Below are 22,293 nucleotides of genomic sequence, written 5' to 3' on the forward strand. Positions count from 1 at the left end.
GACAAAGCTCTAAAGGTGCCAGTGCTGCTCATCAAAAGAAAACGCCCGCCACTCGAAACGACTCGATTCTAAAACTACTCTGGAAAGTAATTGCGGATCGCGGAATTTTTCACATCTATTTTTACATATATCTTGTAAATACAATAAAAATATTTTATAATTTAACTTTTTATCACATAGGCAAGTATTTCACTATGTAAGTTTTAAAAGTAAAGGATTCTCACGTTATTTTATTCGTCTATTAATGTCTACATATTTAATCATTCGTGTATGATTTTATATATCTTATGCTTTGAGAATAACGCGTAAAATCTAATTCTGTTTGTCAGTCGATGACGTGTTTAGAGTAAAAGCCATGTGTTATTTTCATGGATGATTTTCATTTTCCCTTAGTCACGTAAGAGTCCGCTCTCGAAACGTTCGCACGATCCACGTAGATTAGCCATCAAGGTTTTCAAAATTGGTTCCTCGGTTAGTGAGCCGGGTGTTCCTTTAATGGTTCGCGCGCGGCGCGGCGCGGTTTCTTCTGGTACGCCCTCTCGAGTAATCTTGAAATCAGAACTCGAGATCCACTCGAGATATTGCAAATAAGACTTATTCACAGAGGAAAAATCAGCAGGCGGTCGTTAAAACAGTCGTTTCTATATACGTGTCGTGCCACGCAGCAGTTTCTAGTTCGCTGCTCGCAACTTCGATTCATAATCATTGATAATTTCCAGTTGCGGTATTCTCATTTCTCGCGATTCTTAATCGGCCGGGACGATCTCGATCGCACTAATGAATCGAAGAGACTTACTTCCTTCGCGCGAGGGCTGATATTTCCTCCTTAATCGGTTGTGATGAATATCGCGACCACGACGATCGGGGTAAGACATTACCTCGATGACAGGTGTCTCTAACCACAGTAACTCTCTCTCACTGTACAGCTCCAGGCCAGGAAGACCCCCAAAGCGAGCTTCCGTTGGACTGAGCCTCGCGGCGAGCCACCTAGCCGCGGCGGCTGGCCATCATCCTCAACACTCCCTGAAGAAGCACAGAATGGACAACGGCGATTATTACGAAAACGGACACCTCGGTAAGTGTACCCAGCATTTTATTTCGTTTAAAAATATATATGTCACACAGTTGCTTTAAAATAATATTAAAGCTTTTTATATATTTTATCAAAAATATTTATAATTAGAAGGCTCGTATCATTTCTATTGTATTGCGATCATTATGGTCAATTTTTCGTTGTATTTTTTCGGACGGTAAAAACGTGTAAATTTGAATGTTTTGATTTTTAATCGAGATTTTTGTGGCGGAAGTATCTAGATGCATATAAACGCAGACGGTCGAGCGTGGGGTTATGCCAAATAGAGCACGTACGTGCAAATAGACGTACGTAGCGAGGGCCACGCGCTTGATTACTGCCATCCGTATATACGCTCTGGCATACGGTGACCCTACCGATCAATTAATTAGGGGAATCAAACACACTTGGAGTGAGCAAATTAACTGCGACTGCACCGTTGTGTTGCGGCCTGCGGTGGCGGTCACCAATGCCCGGGATATCGTACGATATCCCTTTACGTATACGCAAATGATACTCGCGGCTGTCTTCACATTCTCCATGCCGGATTCCAATCCAGGAAGTTTCTCCGCCATTCTCGATTTACCTCGGTCGCGGCCGCTTTGCGCATCGCAACGTCGTATCTAAATCATTCATTCATGATTGAACATCCCGTTAATTATTAATACTTAGTGTTATTAATAACATAACGCAATTAATAATATTATAATCTCGCACAATTTCGTTCATCCTTGCGCGATATTCATCGCTCGCCGTGAACATCCGGAAGATCGATAAACGCGCATACAATATTCATTGGTTTATTTGCGCGGACTCTCTTTGTGCTCTTCGATAGCGCTTTGAAGGGTGTCCGTTGGGACGCGCTTATTTCGCAGATATATTATCATCGGGGGACATACAGAGAGAGAGAGAGAGAGAGAGAGAGAGAGAGAGAGAGAGAGAGAGAGAGAGAGAGAGAGAGAGAGAGAGAGAGAGAGAGAGAGAGGAGGGAGGGAGAAATGGGGACGTTATTGCCGTCAACGTCGAGAGAAGGAAATCGTTAAATCACGTCATACGGCGGCGGCGTCGATCGACGTTCGGAAATTGTTTAAGCAAATAATCGCGAACACGCCGGCCGATCAATTTTACGGGCAAATACGTTTCACGGTGCAACGTTAATGAATTAATGCCGCGGCGCGTTCGCGCGGGTCCACGCCTGCAGCCAGCCGCGCTCGTCGGGGTAAACGTTGAAACGGCCGGCAATTAATTACGGCCGCGCGGTAATTGTATAATTGTTTTACGATTGGAGCCGGTCCCCCTGCTCTCACCTCCCGTCGCGGCCGTATCCCGGTTACACTCGATCTGCTCGCCTAAAATATATACGATCGGTTATATATATAATATATATATTGTCCGAGAGGAACAAATTAAAGAGGCTGAAAACGCGCGTAGGTAACGAGACACGGAGAAAAAGAGTCAATTTTTTTTTTTAAATTTTGCCCGGTGGACGCGGGGCGCTTTCCATAACGCAATTAATAAACTCAACAAGCGAGATCCGATCGCGATAGCGCGCGCGAAACATGCGTTTCGGGAGCGCGGCGCACAATGGATTCGGCACGACGCTCGTGTGCGAGTGCGTAGTGCGTACACGTGCGAGAACCATCGCTTGATATACGCATCCATGTTGTTTCTACGAAATTAAAAGCGACGAGAGAAATAAATAGCGGTAGATGGGCCGGAAAGAGAGAGCGGAGGAGAGAGGGATTTCCGAAAGCGGTTTTGCGTTTAGCCGCGTGCGCTTCATGACGATTTGAATCACAAATTTTATCGATCATCCCTATCTTTAACTCGTTCGGATTTTTAAGATGACGCAGGTCCGTAATTTTCAGAGATCTCCGTGATCGTTTGATGCATTGATCGCGGAAGTGTCATTAATCAAATTGACCCGGCGTAATTTATATTACGTGACCTAATGCATATCGAATTGTTTATTAGCGCGCGAACTAAATCAATTATCCGGTCGGTTTGGGCGTTTGGGCGAGTGTGACGAGCATTAGCTCAAATATGAACGAATTTACTGTTAATAAATTTTCGACTTTTCCTCAAGCACCCGAATATAACGTGTCGCCCAGTCCGCACATTCGAGCAACGAACTCAATTCATCGACGATGCTCGCGCGTTATAACTAATACATTACGTCGACGGGCGTAATCGTTCGGTCGTTTAACGGATAGAGGCGCCTCGGTGGTGGTAGCGCAAATTTCGGGGTAGCTGCTCGAAGAGCATGCGACATACATACACGTGCAGAAAAGAGAGAGGGAAAGAGAGAGAGAGAGAGAGAAAGATAGGAGTGGAAAGCGTGTCGCCCTCGTTGGGTGGCTGGATGGGTGGTTGGTTGGTCGGTCGGGTGGATGGGTGGGTTCGGCTGAACGGAACGCGGCTTGAAACGACGGTGTACTGCCAAGCGAATGCTCATAAAAGCATTGATTAACTGTTGGCGGTCGTAGGTCAGCCGGCACACGGCTGGCCCGTGTACCAATAAAACCCGGCTAATAGTGGCCCGACATCGCTTCAATATCATGCGTCGACCATCCCGAACATTTTCGTTGTCGCGCCCGCGACAATTTTCACGCTCGAAAACAACGTGCGTAAAAATCGCGGTCAGCTGCCGGTATTAAGATTCGGCTCGTTCCTAATCTCAGAAATACGCGCGTTCCGAAACAGCCTTAAGCGAGATGATATTTCGGATTGTGTCGATGAAATAAAAATATTCTATATAGACTCTAATGGCTCGACGATATCCAAGGACACGTGCATTCTTCTTCTTCTTCCGCTTTTAGTTTGAAGAAGTATAATCCGACGTGCACGTAGAATTGCTTTACGCATTTCCGGGAGTCGCGCATATAGAAGATTTTAATTGCTACCAGCGCGCATGAGTACTTAATGAGCAGTTATGTTTTGTTGTGTGATGGTTTGATAAGGTGAATAGATTATTATGATATCTCTCTTTTGACGACGGCGTTACTTGTGTATTCGTAATTAGATGTTATCAATGGTTGGTGGAGGAGTTAATAACTGGCGTTATTATTAATTTGCTTAGTAATTACGACTTAATATTTAAAATAGTCATTATATAATTAAAATTGGACGCGTCTTTTTATATGGATTTATATATATATATAAAATAATCTGTATACATTTTTAATAATATATTACTTCCGATACTTAATATCTTTGTCCTCGCATCTATGTACAGCGACTTTAATTTTTTTTTGTATATAGAACAATCTTGCTCAATGTTACAATGGAGATGAATTTAATTTGGAAATTAACACGGAACTATAAAAAAATTAAAATCGCTGTACATAGATGCGAGGACAAAGATATTAAGTATCGGAAGTAATATATTATTAAAAATGTATACAGATATAAAGGTATTAAATATAGCAAGTAACATACTACAATCGTTGACGCAAGTATCAAGTGTACGTATATTACGCGAGCTTGTGTATTAAGTTTGTATCTAGTCCTCTTGACCACGGACCATCGCAGTTCACGAAGCTGTGGTCGATGATTCCAACCAGAGCAGGTAGCCGCGCAAGATAATTAATAAATTGGAGAAACGCTGAGATACCGTGAGATATCGTAAGATGTGTGTAACGCGTTGATAATTTTGTCGATTAAAGAAATACACATCGGAACACACAAGTATCGTTGAAGTATCCTGGAATTATCATCCTACGGTTCGGAATTACGCTCACGCCATGAAAAGAGGGTAGAATGTGAAATAATCATTATTATAACGAGGACGTCAACCGTATCATCCACCCATATAAATTATAGCTCGCTTGAAATTCGAGCAGTATAACAAAATTTACATGGTCAAACTTATTGAAACGTTGGTAAATTATTGCTGTTGCAGGCGTGTGCTAAAGTAGTTAATTCAAAAGTGAACTAGCGAAGCAAAATGAAAGAGAGAGAATAAGAGTTCTGAGATATAATCTCAACGGTGGATCTATCATTTTTTACCTTTGTCAGAAACGTTTCGGTCGATTTTCTACCCCTCATCAGTTACAATCAAGGTTTAATTGTGTATTTTTTTTGTAGCCGGCACGGTGTGGCCGCGCTTGATTGTTTTTTACGAGAGGAAACAAGCAGACGAGAAGCGTGCATAGCGCGACGAAAAAGCGGCCACATCTCGGCGAAGGCTGCGAAGGGAAACGTAAGAAGGCGCCGGGTTAATCGGAGTAACAAAAGCACCGATGTATTAAGCCTCTTCATTTTTGTAACGCCTTTATTGCGCGCCGCGTGACCGTAAATCAATCGCGTTGAGAATTTTCGCGTTTCATCGCTTTTTGCGTAGCGGGGAAAGAGCCCGCGCAAGGCCAGCAAATGAAGACGTCAACGAGAGAGGACAAAAAAAGTTGGAAGATTGCGCGCGCGCGCGCGCGAGAGAGAGAGAGAGAGACAGAGAAAAAAAGATTGGGAGAGAGAGAGCGGTGGGAGGTTTTAGCGTGCGGTGATTATTAATACAGCATATTATTGATATCCCTTTTACCGTAACTGCTTCCCGCAATCATGTATCAGAAAAATACGACCGCGGGACCATCGCGTGAATGCGGAGGGATGTTCGATCGACTCTTATCTTTGATTATGAGCCTTACCTTTACAGCGCGGCGAATGTGGCTAAAGCTGGCGGGAACGGCAAATCGCGGCACGTCGTATAGAAACGCCGGCATCGTCGCGGGAGACGCATTTGCAACAACGTTTCGCACGACTTGTTCTCCCGCGCGAGAAAATAAAGGAGCAGTCGGCGGACACGAGCGCGCACACGTGTATACGTACACGCGTCGCGCGTAACCTATACATTGACGCGCCGGCCGTTGCGCGAGGGCCGCAGCCATAAAATCCGTGCCGCCTCTCAAAGCTCTCGCGAGGCACGACGGAATTTTAGTACGACTTAATTACGACGGTCCTCGCGCTCTGCACTGTCGTCCTTTTTATTCCACGAAGACCTGGGGGCGCATTTACGACGCTCCCGCGGATCCGCCCATCCACCGTATAGGGTCTAGGATCCTCGAGGGACTCTGTTCCAAAGCTGCCGGCCGTTTGAAAATCATTACTGTGTATATCTTGCGGAATTATGTATCTTAAGTTGTCGCTGCGCACGGTCGTCGATTTATCGAGGCTTAAGTATAGCTTTTACGTTCTAAAGAATCCTCTTTTTCACATTTCGCGAAAAGATTACAAAGAATATTTTGTTCTTTCAATGTATAGCGCAATATTTTCTGGAAAGTGTTAATCTGCATGTTTTTAATACGATTCGTGTACGGGACAGCGGGGTGTACGTTACATCGATCGCGCGTGCTCGAAACCGCAGAGTCCAACACCGACAGAGGAGATCGACGAAAGTGAAACGCTTTTTGGGCAAAGTGACGGCAATTTCCTGCGATTAAAACCGCGACTAATTGGCTCAAAAATCTGTACAATTTCCGCCTCTCCGCGCGCCGCGGCCTCGCGCCGACCCGGGTGGTGTAATGGCGATGGCGATGGTGGTGGGTGGTGACGGTGGTGGTAGTGGTAGCAGTGGTGGTAGTCAACAATTTACTCGTTAGTGGCCCGACGAGTGTGCCGCGTCGCTCAATTAACTTGCGAATCAACGAGCCGGCCGCTTTGTCCGCGCGCGAATATTTCTGTGTAATTCGTATACGCGCGGCCTTCGTGACCAACAAACGCGCGCGATGCGGGAAATAAAAAGCGAGGGCTCCGGCCGAGAGGTAACCACGGTGTGATTACAGGAGGAACAACAGAAAAATAATGGAGCGAGCAAATGGAAATCGACACCGGCCGTTGTTTTCCTGATCGTAAAAGGTCTGTCTGACGGCGGGGGCTGAATGTCTTTCGAGAGCGATCAAAAAATGATGGGCTCGTTTGTGCGCCGCAACCGGTGCTACGCGCGTGAAAACAACCGTCCTCGCAAATTAGCCGTGGCTTCTCGTACCTGGAAATGTCGAGTTTTACGTTCCTCGCGAGAGCGTCGAGATCCCGGTGCGGATCCGCGAATCGTCCGCTCTTCCGCGTGAGCATCATCCGCGCACGTTACATCGCTTTAACGGCGCAGCTTAATTTTTGCTTTAATAATCGCATAAAATTGTAAACAACGTCGTCCGCGGATGAATACGCACGCGCGCAGAACGACGACGCGCGCGGCTTTAAAACGCTCGACAATTGAACTCACGTGGCGCATGTCAAAGGACATAAACCTGGCCACCATAAAAACTTCATGAATGTTCGTGGCTTTACTGCGACCACGTACACGCAATTCTGTAATGTTGCTCGGTTGTAACTACTATAGCGAGCGTGACGGATTTCTTTGGCTTCCGAGAATGATTTTTTACCAAAGCAATTATTGCTGCGAGACAATTCTATCATTTATTTAAAATATTATATTATACGTGTGTGTGTTACGAAAAAAACATTACATTAAACTTACTATTGAATAAATATATAATTAAGGATTAAGAAAAATCAATGCGATTGCTCTGTTTGTTAGCTCGATGATATTTTCTGGACTAGATCGCGAATAATGAAAATACCTGGCGGGTATCGTACGATCGAGAAAACCGGTACCGTTCGCTCTCTGTTTCTCCGGCGCCATCGTTCTCTCTTTCCCACTCTCTCCCTCTCTTTACGCTCGTCGATGCACAAAAATGCTCGTCGATGCCCGTACCAGCTTGTGGGTCCATCCAGTCAGAAAATATTAATAACAAAATATGATATAATGGGAGCATCCCCTGTGCGAAATACAATACAATGTTTATGCAGAGGATTAAGCGATGTTGCGGGATCACGTGAAAAGTATCGACCCCGGTGGGACCGAACGAACGTTCGCCACGCGGATAGCCGGGCCGGACTATTGCAACGCTGGCCGGCGGCGGCGGGCAGCAGGGGCAGATGGTTCGGGAACACGGGCCCCGGGTTTGATCCTCGGTTTTGATTAGCCCGCGGGAGAGATTTACTTTCAAGATTAGGCCCGGATACGATTTTTCGTGACGGCCAGAGCGATTTCGAAACGTAATGTTTCGCCCGTTTGTCTCCGACGTCTGACGTCTCGCGCGCCTTTCAACACAGGCCCCGTTTCCCTTATCTCTCGAGAGAAACGGAATCGATCGAGACGATTGTGCTTCGCGTGCAAACGAGTGCGATCGTGCCTCGAGCGCACCATGAGAGAACAACGGCGGTAAATGTCGACAACCGGACGAAATCAATCGGCGTTCGTACGGCGCGGCGTCAATAGTCGGATCGCTGAAATTTCGAGCGGTTTCTTCGGGCCGATAAATTTCGCGCCGAATAAAATATGCGTCGATTTATATTCGGCTGGCCGATCCTTTTTTTTTCGCGAGGCGCGCTTTTAGACGCTGAGCGAAACCCGAAATCTGGCCCCGCGGGTACGATCGAGAGAGAAGAAGTGTAAGAGGTTGTCGGGGATAGATAATTTCGCGAGAGACGCAGCCGCGATCGTACCTAATTTTATAAATTCGGAGTACGCTCATCGGAGGGCTCGGCCCTCCCTCCTCGAGGAGAAGATAAACGAGGCAAAAGAAGATCGCGCGGAGAAAAGGGGGGTGGGCAAGGGAGTAGATAGGATAGGAACAAAAGAAGATTCAAGATCCCCAACGGCCTCCGGGTTGGCACTGTTATATTATGCAGAGCGCCCGAAGACAAAGCGACAGGATACGTCGAGGAAACCGTTAAAAAGTTACCGGACCGGACGAAAGGCCGGTGATCAAGACGAAAACGAAGGGAAGAGAGGGCAGAGATGACGTTAGCTTTGACTTGGACGACGAGAAAGGGGAGGTAGAGAATGAAGAAGTGAAAAAGGAGAGGGTGCAAGAGAAGAGGAGAAAGAGGCATACCAGAAAGAGAGAAAAGGACGAAATCTACGAGAGAGACGATCGTCTACGAAGCACGAGGAGTGTAAATAATACTAAGGCTGATTGTGGGCGTGGCTGACAGAACTCTAAAAACCTTCGACTATATATCAAAGAGTTTACTGCCCTTGGATGATTCTCTTTCTCGTAGCGAAGAAGAGACGCTGGAAGAACAAATACTGGAGTGCTGCGTGTGAGAGGAGTGGGAAGAAGCAGGGCGGCACGGACGAGGAGGCAGAAGGGAGAGGGAGGTCCAAGGAAGAGGAAGGATTCCTCGAGGATTCGGTGTAGTCTCGAAAAGGAAAGTTATGCCGTTTCTCTCGTACGTTATTGTCGTCACCGGTGCACTGCGAACAAGATTGGTTGCTTCTTCCGCTTCTGCTTTCTGTCCCACTTTGTAACCTTCTCCTCGTAGCTCCTACTTATCGGCTGTAAGATGACTATGTCTCAATATTCTCGCGTCGTTCTCCACGACGGGAAGAGTCAAGTATTTTTTTACACATTACTACATTATGCATACATGCATTGACTAACGTCAATATTATTAATTTATTGTAAAAATTGTTTTACGAATATTATTTGAGTTATTCCAGCTATAACTGTCTATTAATAAGACATAGGCTTCATCAGTCGCGGGATACCTGCATCTCAATACGTCCCATGTTATCCGATCGATCGATTAAGTAGAATGGTAGAGAAGGAAAACGAGGAAAGAGGAATACGGCGAAGCGGAGGAGGAGCAAGGAGGTGTGGATACCCATGGCATCCACTCTCTTCTACGTTCTTCTTTCCAGACTCGACAGACGTTGGAAGCTACCTCGATGGCTGCCCGCCTGCCTACTTGCTGGCCCGAGATGTTCGCCTGGTAAGCTGGCTGGCTGGCTGGCTGGTTGGTTGGTTGCTTCGGCTCTCGATTACTTGAAAAACCGGATTCCTCCTGCGCGAAACTGTGTTTCCCGTCTTGTGTTTATGTACCCACACACGTCTGAGGAACAATATTGGTTATTCCGCTGCATGTGTAGCGCGTCCTCTCCCCGTTACACTTCATTTTATCTTTAATCGGCCCAGATTCTTGCGCTTAGATAAACGTCGCGATCGTTTACGCACTGTCTCAATAGAGTGAGAAATCGAGAGTCAGGGTTTGCGATTCGACGATCGGAATTTGGAACAGACGCGGAAGAAGAGAGCAGCGTCAGTGGTACTCGATGAGTCGCGATGTCATCGGCCCCGTAGCCGGAGGGTCGGTGTTCGAGGGTTAAATCCAAAGGTTTCGAGGGAGTCGGTGTCAAGGGTAAACGTATACTTGCCTAAGCACAAACACGCCCACACAAGTATATAAACGTGCTTATGATGGAGCAGGGCGAGCGTGGACTCCGTCGTTTGGTAAGAACAATGAACGACGGGACCGCGGATACACACCGAGGACGGAGAGGAGAAAACGGGCACAAAGGGCATATCTTCCGAATAATTTCACATGGCCCTCTGTTCGCCGGTAGTTAGTCGACCGAAAGATGCGCGCGGTCCTTCACTTGAAAGACGAAAAGAACCGCAACGACGAGTCGAAATTCTGCGACGCGTAAGCCTCGGGGGAAAATATTTTCGAAGATCAAACACGAAATTGGTTGCACTGTTCTTGAACCAGTTTCTACCGTTACAGATAAAATTTATATAAATTTATCGATGAATTTATATCGGATGAATAGTAAATTCTGGTTTAATATTAATATTGATCTCTCTCTGCATATTATATCTTTTATAATATATGAAGTACGTTTTCAAATTATATGTAGGCATATATAAGCAATTCGTAGTAATTATTCAAACAAGAACAGATTTTATGCTTAATAAATTCCATTTGTTGTGCATACGTGTGTGGTTCAGCCCTTCATTCAGTCGACCGTCGTGGCGGCGGCGAGTCGTAGGACGAAAGAAGATACGTGACGAGACCGACGAGAGATACCGGGCACTCATTTAGTCCGGCAATTTATTCTCGCGTTTTGTAATTAACACCAGGAAAGAAGTAGCCAGAAGTTATTCTTCTCCTACGGGCACGGGACGGCATGGCACGGGTGGAAGCGACTACTCCGGTCAGCCTGCCTCCTCCCTCTCCGTCATTTCGCTTCGACTCGCTCCACCTTCGACTCTTCCTTACGTGAAGAAAACGTACGTATCACTATTAAGCGTCAGGGCGGTTGAGGCCCGGAACCTCCTGGACCAACTTGAGAATAAGAAATAGAAGAAGAAGAAGAAAATGGAGAAGAACGGCGAAAGGAGGAGACGCATATGAGGAGGGAGAGGAACGGAAAAGAGACGGAGAAGAATGGAGAAAAGGAAATGGGGGTGGGAGGTAAGAGATGAGGCGACGGCGGGGCGAGAGCGAAGGAGAACGGAGGAGGATGATGGAGGTCTCTCCTCTGCATGCCACCGCAGTCAGCCCCAGACAGAAAGCGGTCTGTATAATTATGGGTTGTCACCTCATCAGCTCCGAGAGGGGAAGGGTCGGGGGAGGCGGCGGGGGGGGGGCGCTCATCGTCTGCGCGGGGGCATGGGACGGGTGGTTATAGGAGTGCAGTCTTTAGCTCAAATTGTGTTTTATCGTCTTTCGCATTTGGCTTTAAGGTACCAGCGACCGGAGGGTGATTGAGCCGCCCGGAGCGGCCCCCTTCTTTCGGGCATTTGCCCGATGTCTTCTCGAAAGGTGTCCGTTTTTACCAAACGCAACGCGATGTCGATTTTCGGGTATAATCGCACGTCGCATGTCCACTCGCTCGCTCGCAAGCGGGTGCTCGTTTATTACGAACGGAATGAGTTAAACCGAACGATGTTAAAAGAAAAAAGGACGCGCCCGCGTTCGTTTTCATCTGTCTTTCTCTGTCTCTGAGGGAGACGGGCGAGAGTTGTGCGTAGAGAGTCACGCGTCAAGGACCTCGAAACGTCTTCATCGATCGCGGAATGCCGACGTTGCATGCATTGTAGTCGGTAAATACGTATTGTCAGGACTGTAAAATCGCGAAACGAGCGTTTTAGGTATCCACAATGATTGGAACGTGCCCCGACGTATGCCCCCTCTTCGCCCGTCTCCCTCGCTTTTGTGCCCGTTTCTCGGTTTCGCCCTTCCTCCCTTTCGAGCATATACGTGCCAATGTGCGCGAGGGCACATAATATACAAAAAGGGGCGCTGCGCGAGAAGGTACTGAGGTTAAGTGGCGAGTTTAGAGGGATTTCATTAAATCATATGGATTGGGGATAATGTATGTTATTGAGCGGAGCGTTCAAATCGCGCTCTATAAGTTGTAATAAGTCCAATTTTAGGGCCGGTCATGGGCCGGGTCTCGCAGTGGTTATCGGACGATTCGGTCGCCCGCCGGCCGTTGGCTGCCAATTGGCTCGGGGCCGGCACGGAATGACAGTCACTGGGACCGGCGAACCCGCCACTTACTCGTCAAACGGCCAGCCGGTCCGCCGAAATCACTGCCATTTAGATAATTTGTAATGAATAGGCACCACTCATTTCATACCCCTACCCCCGCTTCTCCCTCTTCTGGTCCTCCTTCTCTCTCGTGCACGATCTGGGCCCCGAAAGTACGCGCGGGGTCGGGCTGGCAATGACAACAGTATAGTTTATCCAATATTTCATAGGTCGGCGCGGATGACGGTTCCGAGAAAGACGTAATAAATCGCGATAGAGAACGCCGCGAGCCCCCTGAGACCGACGAGTTTACCCGAGGCCACTTAGGAAAGAATTCGAGATTTCATCCTCGCCCGAGCGGGAAGGAATGACCTCGACACGTTTTAAATGGGTGTGTGCATTCACTCGCGGAGAACGCCGTGGGCAGACGCATAACGTGATTGTTAGACGCCGGAGTGAATCTACGTCATCCGAGTGCATATAATATAAGATTGCATATAGATGCCGAGACATATTCGAGGAGGAAACATATCGATATCGGTACCGCGTGTTGGCATAACAAATAGCATAACATGGCGCGCGACGTCGCGTCGTATACTTCTCGCGAGCTTTTCCCGCGAAGGGAGACACGCGGCATCGATCAAAAAACGTGACTGCGCATACATTATCGCACCACGTTGTCGACGAACGAAAGAGAGAGAGAGAGAAAGGGAAAGAATCGGTCGCGCTTGTCTTAAAAAATCGAGGATTCGGGGTGACGGCGAACCACGAAGAATAATACAGGCGCGTTACCACACGTTCGATATCGAATATATGGGAAATAAGCTCGACACGGCGAGAGGCAGAGGGAAAGGAGGAGGCATCGATACAGTCAGGCGATGAAACCCCGGCTCGGCGGTCTACCCGGGGCTCCACGGATTCGCGAGCGTATCCATCACGGTGGCTAGCTAAGGCGTCGCGCAAACACACGGGTCTAGCGGCGGACGCGCGAATCAACGCGCAGATTATATGCAGAGGCTACGCGCCGCCGCCTGTTGTGATTGATATTTGGTTAAGCGGCACGGCGATCCATCAAGCCCGCAAAAGCGCTCTTTATCCTTGGCTCGCCAGGAGCTACACGTCTCACCCGATTCCGGTGAAATCCGGATACATGGTCGCTCTCTCCCTCCCCCCTTCCCCAGTCAGCCTTTGGTTCTCTCTCGTCTCACGGGCCTTCTTCCCGTTTCCTCCCGGCCATTGCCGCAGCCACGAAAGGCGGAGGATGATCGATAATTGAATTTACGCAGTTTCTTCGCGGGATGGTAGGGGGAAGGGTTATAATACATCACATTTGCGTACGTTGTTTCAATCGTACGATAACGGGATTTTAAACGCGTATACATATTATGCTTGCAGATGTACCAAGGATGGAGAAATCACCGCTTCTGGCGAATGGATACAATCACCCTCCCACGCACCTGAGTCACATGCAGTTCATGCAACTCGGCGGGCATCCAGGTGCCGGACACACCGCCATCCTGTCACCGGCCAGTCTGCCGCATCACCTACAAGCGCAGGCACAGGCTCGGGCCGAGCAGGGTCTCAAGGTCAACCCGAATATGACGAATATGGAAGCCCTCGCGAGGTGAGTCCTCCCTCCTTCCTTTCTCGGTTCATCTCGCCGTCGCTCCAGGAGCGACGAGAGACCGCAAGCGGTCGCTCTCTCGCGAGCGACGATATTCCGGAAGCGGCGCTTCCTCGCAGCGGGAAACATTTTCATTAACTTCCTCCCCGAAGTTTACGAGCCGGGGACAAGTCGTGCCGGACGAGATGGTAATAGAGGCGCGAGGAGAGGCACGGTAAGTCGACGAGGAGCGGAACTCTCGTTCGGGGCTTCTCGGAAAAGTTATATAGCTCCGCGAGCTCCGTTCTTCGATTCCAGTTTTGCACCTGCTTTCGACGCTAATCGACGGCTCATTCGAAAATTGGATTTATTTGTTCTGAGTGCCTCACGGCGATCTCTCTGGCCGGCGAGGCCAAAAGAATACGACTTTAAGCGGATTGGCAAAAGACGGCGAGAAGCCGTGGAAATCCGAGGGGTCTTGACACCGCTTGATCTCTTCCTCCTTGCATCTCTCTCCTTGTTACCCTAGGCCCCTCCTTCTTTTGTCTTCGTGTCTTCCTTCGATTTCGCTTTCTCAGACGCCCGTCATTTACTCGGCTTGGATTACGTTCCACTGCGACGCGCACTAACGCGTCGATGATTAATCTCGTTTCCTGGATGTACTTACGATCGTCAAGCGAGTGTTACGTGAATTTATTGAATTTTAACTGATCACGTGAAGTTTGATTTTATATAATAAATCGTTTGTTTCTGAAAATAATAATGAAGAGAAATGATTTAATTTTGCATACTACGAAAACGTGCTGGGGAATCTCTCGCGTTGTCTCAAGTACGCGTTTCGTACGACGTTATTATTCATGATTCGTATCGACCTTGAGATTCTACTAGCGTTTAGGTCTACCCTCTTGTGGCGTTAGACCATCTTTGAAGACGCGAAGGCCTTCTTGGGACGGCAAATCCTTGCCGCGTTACGCGCAGTCCCAAGACGAATATCGCGGCTTATTCGGCTTCGTGAAGTGTGTGTGGAGAGCTGCGAAGAACCGAGGAGAAACGAGAGGAAGAGTAAGAGAGACAGAGAGAGAGAGAGACAGAGAGAGAGAGAAAGGAGCACCAAAGGAGCAGCAGCCTCGTCCTTGCTCGAGGGGGTAGACGGGAGGCTAATCCCGGCATTTGTTAACGCGTTTCTAATAGATGCTCTCGGTACATTCCCGCTCGCCGCGCGTCGCGATACGCTCCCGTAGCCGGCCGGAGCTTTCGAGGATACGGAGACTCGCCTTAATTTTCGATTACATCCGCCTCGTGTAATTAGCCCCATCCTACTAACCGTTACCCCCTTTGCTCGAGCTGTTCGCTTTAGGCGCGCCCGGAAAATCGGAATTTAGCTGCAGATAGAGGGATTTGATCACTTCTTCGTTTCGGTCGGTTTTGCGATCGAGCAGCGGAGAATGATTTCTCGTTAGCATATCGGGCGAAATAACGATTGAAGACAAAGATATGAAAGAAGCAAGGTTAAAGAGATATTTTTCTCGTCGCTCGACTAGATCTCACTTACGTACTTCGGGTATAAACTCGGCAAGGGCGCTGGGCAAGATTCTTAATGTAGAGCCGGCGCTCCGGATTTTTAACGCGTCTCAATCTTTCTTAACGACGTAACGTGCGTCCGTGAGCGAGTGTAGCAACGTGCGAGAAAACGTGTGCGTGTGTGCTAGCGGACGCGCGCGTACACGCACACACGCGGGCGTGTATAATGACACGGCGAAGGCGGCGCCGCACGTTTCGCATTATGATTTCAGCGCTTTGCTTTTAATTAAAATGCAAATCTATCGCGGCGGAGGAGCGAGCGAGCGAGAGAGATCGGGAGGTAAGACGGATTACGTCTGGGGGCGCCACGACAAACACCGGAATATGATTAATTCAACGCAACCCCATCCTGGGACACCGACGCCACCACCGTCACCGCGTCCACCCGCCGTCCCCCCTCTTCAACCCTGTCCTGCCTTGTCGCCACCCCTTAACTTGCCGTATCTCCTTCGTCCAACTTCCCCGCCCCGGCCTTTCGTCACCCTGCGTTTGTGACCTTTCCGACCAGTTTCTACGGACGACACGTACGGCTTTCCTCTGCATCTACCACTCGCTTTTCTTCCTCGGTTCTCCCCCATCGTCATCGAGATCCGTTTCCTGTCCGTGCAAATACAGCAAAATTATCAACGTAAGTCCGTGGAAACCGTGTCAGGCGTATTGACATTAGGAACTTCTCTTCAGGGTGATGTACTTGGATAGGCATTTTCAGAACGCGGTCGATGCCATCTGATTTCCGTTTTAGTTTTATATTGCGCAAACGAAGATTCGGCCCCCCCCCTGATTAACTTATCCGTTCCTTCCTCTTGTATTTTTTTTGCCTTCGCGACCGGCGAAATTCTAAGTCGCAAATTAACTCCGCTCCTGCCGCGCTGACATCTCTTTTTTAATCAGCGACATCAAAGGTTCTTCATTCCCGGTGCGTTCGGCAACGGTCGGAATCGTGTCGTAATCGAGAGACGAGACGGGACGGTACGGAACAAGGACTCTTAATCAGTGTCCTCTCGCAGGAGGACGCCTCGCGATTAAGCGACTTCCACCGCGATCGCCGAACGACGCGCGTTTCTCCTTTCGTTTCCCTTTTGGTTTGATCGCCGTTCCGGCCGAGGCTTAGGCTTTCTTTTCCATTTTGTCCGTGTCGTAACCGCCTTTTGTTTTGTGCTCCACAGGTCCGGGACGGTTTGGGAAAACTGCCGAGCTGCCTACGAAGATATTGTCAAACATCTCGAAAGGTAGGACATCCAAAACCGTATTAAAAAGAAAATGAACAAGATATGGTGGGAGAAAAAAAAAAGATAATCGTGCCGGACCACGGTCCGCGGTCTTCGCATTTTCACGTAGAAATTTTGGGTGCGTTTCGAGGGGGGGGGGGGGGCCCGCGCAACGCCGTTCATCCGTAAACCCGTAATTCTCGATTAGCCGGAAAAATCGCGCTACATCACGGATGGCAGCAAAAATACAGAACGCAACGCGAACGGCAGGCTCGATGACGCCAGCGGCCTAGGCCGCCGCTGCACTTCCGATAAATCAGTATTATCCGGGGAAGCGGTATCGAGTTTCCGGTCGCGCGACAAGTTGAGTCCAGGCCTGACGTAGTAATGCCGACATGATTTGTATGGTGCAAGAGCTCGCGCGTAACCCCCTCTGCTCTCCTTCTCCGCACCGTGCGTTCTATCCCTCTCCTATCCGCCGCAAAATCCATCCGACCGACCGACCGACGGCCTCCGTTTCATCCGACACCAACACAGCCGCGGCCGGAGAGCGAGCCACCGAGGTTTCCGCGTGATCCTAACCACTTGTCACTTCACGGCACGCAGATCATCGTCGCGACGTGCCCGTCCATCATTCGGGGATTAAATCATTCGAGTGCCTGCGAAATACTCGCGCCCGCCGAGCCATTGCTGCTCCGAAAGGGTTGATTTCGGAAAGGGGCTTTGCACCCACACCCCCTCGTCGACCTAGGCGGAGAGGGTGCGAAGTAGCACGGACTCCGCTTCATTATCGCTCTCTTTTTCTCCTTTGAGCTCGTTGTCGTTTGCCTCCGCAAAAACGAAAGGTTGCGAGACACAAAAAGGATGAGAGGGAAGAACGCTACGTGCGCCGAACGACGCATCTCGAAAATCTTAATTCCGTTTCACCCTCACCGAAGGAGGTATAGGAGGTGCGAGAGAACGGAGCAGGTCCTCGCGCCTCCACGGTGAGTCTGACGGAGAGTCGTTAATACGGGGGGGGGTGAAAATCGACACTTGGCCGTCCGAAACGTAATTTCCAATTCAAAGGCAATGACCACTGGTCGAGCCCCCGCCGCCAACCACTCACTCGGCCCCCGCACGCGCTCACCCGCCGCCTGTGCGCCGCCCTTTCTCTTTCTCTCTCTCGTTCTATTTGCTTTACCGTCGACCCCACCGTCGACTTCGTCAACCGGACAAACGCGTATTGTGATTTCAGCCTTTGACTGGTGGCCGTTCGATGGATATCGCAGGGGGTGGTAAATGGGCACGAGGCTACGGGGAGCGGACGTGGATGCTGGGAGCGGATCGGGAGGTATGGGGGGGCACGAGGGGCCGGGAAACGGAGTAGCGAGAGCGACGGGGGTGGTTTGCTGTGGAAGGGCGGCGGACCGGCGAGCGCACCGTGAATATTCATGGCGAGAACCCTAGACGAATTCGGACTTGTTGCGACTGACACTGATGTAAACCTTTGTTTATCCTGCGTAGCCCGCGCGTTCGTTCGTTCCCTCGAGATACGCGCCAGCAGCCGCGTAGCCGAGGGCGATTCTCGAGTATTTAACTGCGAGTTAAATTCTGATTAATCGACGGCGCCGGCTTTATTAATTGTTTGTCCTTTTGATTTTACAACGTTCGCAGAACGCAGCCTGCGACCGAAGACTGCGTTACTCCTTCTGCCGTTCGTTTCACCCTTGCTCACCCCCAAAACGCCGCCGCGTTTTAATCCCGATGATTTGTTCCCGCTAATCCATTTGATCTACTCGCTCGGAGGAAAACTCCGATTTCCCTTTAAGTCTATCCGCCAGTTCAGTCAATTAAATCTCGTTAATCCCGCGTCACGGTGAAGTCCGTTCACGGATGGTCCACGTCGGTGGTTTAGATGCGGGATAAGATTTATCAGAATATTTTTTGATCTAAATAACGACCTTATTTCGCGCATTCGAAGGAGAGGAGTAACAGCTGTACAGTTGCCAATTTTTACATCGACATCGTCATAGTTGCATCCATCGATCATTTTCTTTTTCGTCACGAGTGATATCGAATATTGAATCGAATTTTGGATACATATGACTGGCGGATAAGCAGACGTTACGAGCGGATGAAGGCGGAGTTGCGAGAGACGCGCGGCTTCCATCGCGCTCCCGTCGACCCTCGGCGCGCTGCGGTGGCGGCGGCGGCGGCTCGCGCGTTATGAAGTAAGTAATATTAATGGTTCCCCGCAGTCAGAATGTTTGGTATCAATGCGCTAATGTCGGCTTCCTGGCTTTAAAACCACCCAGTCATTCCGGCATAATTCAGGCGCATTGTCTGTCGCTGTCCAACTACCATCCGCCATCAGTTTCTCGCTGCCTTCCTACGGGTTCCTTATCGTCAGGCATCCCCTTACGCGTTGCCTGCCTCCGCGTCTCCGTTGCCCGTCCCCTCCCGCGCCACCCTCGTTCCGTACCTCGTCCCTCCGTTCGTCGTCTCTCTTCAACCTAACTTGGAGCCACCCTCCCCGTCGCGCCCGCGACGTCATTAATTACGACGACGACGCCGGCGACGACGTCCTATCGTCCAGGACATCTGCTGGAAAATAATATTCATAAAGTTGAGCCTCATCGTTACGATCGACTCTTTCTGCTTCCTTTCTCTCTCCCTCTCTTTCCATCGCGCGCTTGGGGTTTGCTTTTCGCTTCCTCCTCTTCTCCGTCTTATCCCTCCTGCGCCGTGCCAGCGAGATGACGTCGCCCATTTACATTTACGGTCATGGTTTCGTGGCTGCCGAGACCGCGTCCACAAAGAAATACACCGACGACGGACGTAAAACGACGGACACGTCGAAACGCGTCGTAAGATATTTCACTTCTTGCCGCTTTGATAACCGCGCGTGATTGCCGCCGACGTCGAACGTCGAGTCGTATCTCGGGAATGGCACGATCGAGATTATTCTACTCATTTAGTACAACACTTAGCTTAATATAAACGATTCGTCTCAGTTCGATGCGTTATCTCATCTGATTAACAAAAAGACCAAGAATAAATATTTGAACTTGAAGTTTCATGAAATGTAAAACGTAAATTGATATTAACAAGCATTTTTTATGAACGTCTGAATAATATAGAATTTCATTATTATTTTTCTTTAATTAATATTAAACTGTACACGCGCGCGCGCGTATGAGTGATGCAGTATCACGCATCGTCATCCATTATTACATTTTAGCATTCTGATTTATCATGCCCGGCTAACCATTATTGTACAGCATACTATTGCCTGCGAGTAACTTGATAATAAGAAACTTGATAGTGGAATACACGCCATTCCGCGCGAATCACGTAGGAATAGGCGTTTATCATGTAATCGCCGGATAAGCACAGGTCGAAAAAATAACGTATCTCGGCGCAAAATCGGTCCCGGCTGTCGAACGATCGGCTCGGCCTCGTCTATCGCCGCGCGACGAGCGCGGCAAAATGGTTAATTCGACTCGGCGATCGCGCGGACGATAGCCGAGAGCCGTTCTCGCTCTCTTACCATCGCGAGCGGCACGCTAATTGCGTTCAAACGAACTGTCAGCGCGCGGACAGGCACACGGCGCAAACACCTACGGAGTAACTATAGTTACACGTACGGGGCAGCGACGCGACGTGCGCGCAAATACTCGCATTGTGATTAATACCGTTTACGCGGCAACCGGTCCGGGCTTCGAGCTGTCAGCATGCCACCACGAGAATCCCCATAATTACATGATGCGCCGCGACGCGACGTTTTCCACCTTGTCCGTTTAACTGCGCGTATATCGACGCGAATTCGAACTACCGAAGGTCATCACCGATTGTTTCTCTCTCCGGCAGTTATACAGCTTTATAATTTATTCTCTTTCTTACACCGGTCGACTGATTGTCGCTATTAATTGTCAAGACGTATCATTACGTTGCATTAGCAATGATGATGATTGCTCCGCTGATTATACCGGTTCTCTTTTATGAATAATCCGCAAGCGCGGATATCAGAACGCCGTCCGCCGACGGTGGAGACCGTTCTCGCGCCTCAATATATACGCATAGGTGGAGGACTTTATCCGGGCAAGATTGCAAGATGGCAAATTGCGCCAAAGTAAAGTAAATTATGCGCGAGAATCGCTGTGCGATTATTCGGCGCTGACAAAGCGTGCGTTAGTCACGCTATCACTCTCGTTCTTCCGTCTCCCTCCGGCGCGCTGTTCCGCTGTATCGTATTCTTCGATTCTTCCACTATGCCCACCCAGTAATTTTCCGACATAATTTTCGCGCGTAATTGCCGGTGTGCGGGCGCGATTGACTGGGCAATTACTCAGATATTTAAAGAAACACGATCTGCACCTCGTATTCAAGAGAAAGAGAAAAAGAAAGAGACGGAAAAGAGGGGAGAGGATGCACGATCGGGCTTTAGGGTCGCCTTAATTTTACGAGAGCGGGTTCGAGCCTCGCTCGTGGAGCAGGTATAAAATTCATCGCCAATCGCTTATATGTATATTCCTCGCCCGGTCACCTTCGATCGCTCTTCGTCGATCGATTATGCCTGACGTTCCCGTGATCTAATCCCAGCAACAGACGACAATTAGCCCGACTATTTTTTGCGCGATGCGCTCCTCTCGTAGCGTCGTCGTGGCTCGCGTGATTCAAAGGGAGATCCCGCGCACGGAAATCGACGGACGGCACGGATAGTCAGCCAAAAAACAATCGATTCGCGACAGCCGCCCGGTGAGTTCGCGTTCGGCGAACTTGATCAATCGGCGGGCCCTTCTCCGAACCGATTATCGGCCGCTTATCGATGATGGCGCGCTCTAAGGACACAGGGACGACCAAGTTACGTCATGATCTCGTCGTGACCGAACGGTCGTGAAGTAGGTCCCTCACATTCTCTCTGAACGATGATAATGGATCGATCATCCCTCCACGGGACGATGTCGCAGCCGCGCGCACGTCCCGATTGATCGCGACGCGGCACGAAAGGAAATCGTACAAGAGAAAATAAAGCGGCATGGGATGGATTAATGGGATACACGCGAGTAATGAAAAGTGATACAAAAGCGGATTCCGGTAGCTCGAGCTCGAGAAAGGGGGAAGAGAAACAATGCGAGTTGGAAAGAAGGGGCACACGGGGCTAACCCGCTTGTTACATCAACGGTAAATCTTTCGACTCGTAAAGTTCTTGGCCGAGCGAGTTGAAGTCGAGGTAGTCGTGCCTTTTCTTGAGGAAAGACGACAGGTTGCTCCCGAGGGGGGAAAGCGCGTGGGAAGGGCGGGAAGCGCCTGGGAGAGGGGCTGAGTGACATTTATTTTATTAACTCGACTAAATTATTTATCGACCGGACGTTCCAGAAAGTGCCGTGACATCGTTTGTCCGAAATGATAATTAATCCCTCAACGCTCGGGGAAACGCCGACGACAACGAGTCACTTTTATATGCAAATACTTTGCTAATATTATGCGGCATTTTGCTAGAAAGTAAAGGAATTTTGATGGATGCA

At 49.2% G+C, this 22,293-nt stretch overlaps 1 protein-coding gene across 3 annotated transcripts in view; it reads left to right on the forward strand.

The window, feature by feature from the left end:
* The window catches only part of Dac (dachshund family transcription factor), a 182,777-nt gene that overhangs the window by 73,091 nt on the left and 87,393 nt on the right, over positions 1-22,293 (forward strand). For 2 of the 3 annotated variants that reach the window (XM_077417621.1, XM_077417618.1), the window contains exons 2-4: positions 927-1,075; positions 13,787-14,015; positions 16,742-16,804. In XM_077417621.1, the coding sequence (XP_077273747.1) occupies positions 927-1,075; positions 13,787-14,015; positions 16,742-16,804 (441 nt within the window). The remainder of the gene's footprint in view (positions 1-926; positions 1,076-13,786; positions 14,016-16,741; positions 16,805-22,293) is intronic. The other variant, XM_077417620.1, reaches the window with a different exon arrangement.

This window comes from Temnothorax americanus, unplaced genomic scaffold (genome assembly GCF_048541705.1).
Source record: "Temnothorax americanus isolate GAGA-0224 unplaced genomic scaffold, ASM4854170v1 Scaffold5, whole genome shotgun sequence".
In the NCBI taxonomy this organism is placed as follows: domain Eukaryota; kingdom Metazoa; phylum Arthropoda; class Insecta; order Hymenoptera; family Formicidae; genus Temnothorax; species Temnothorax americanus.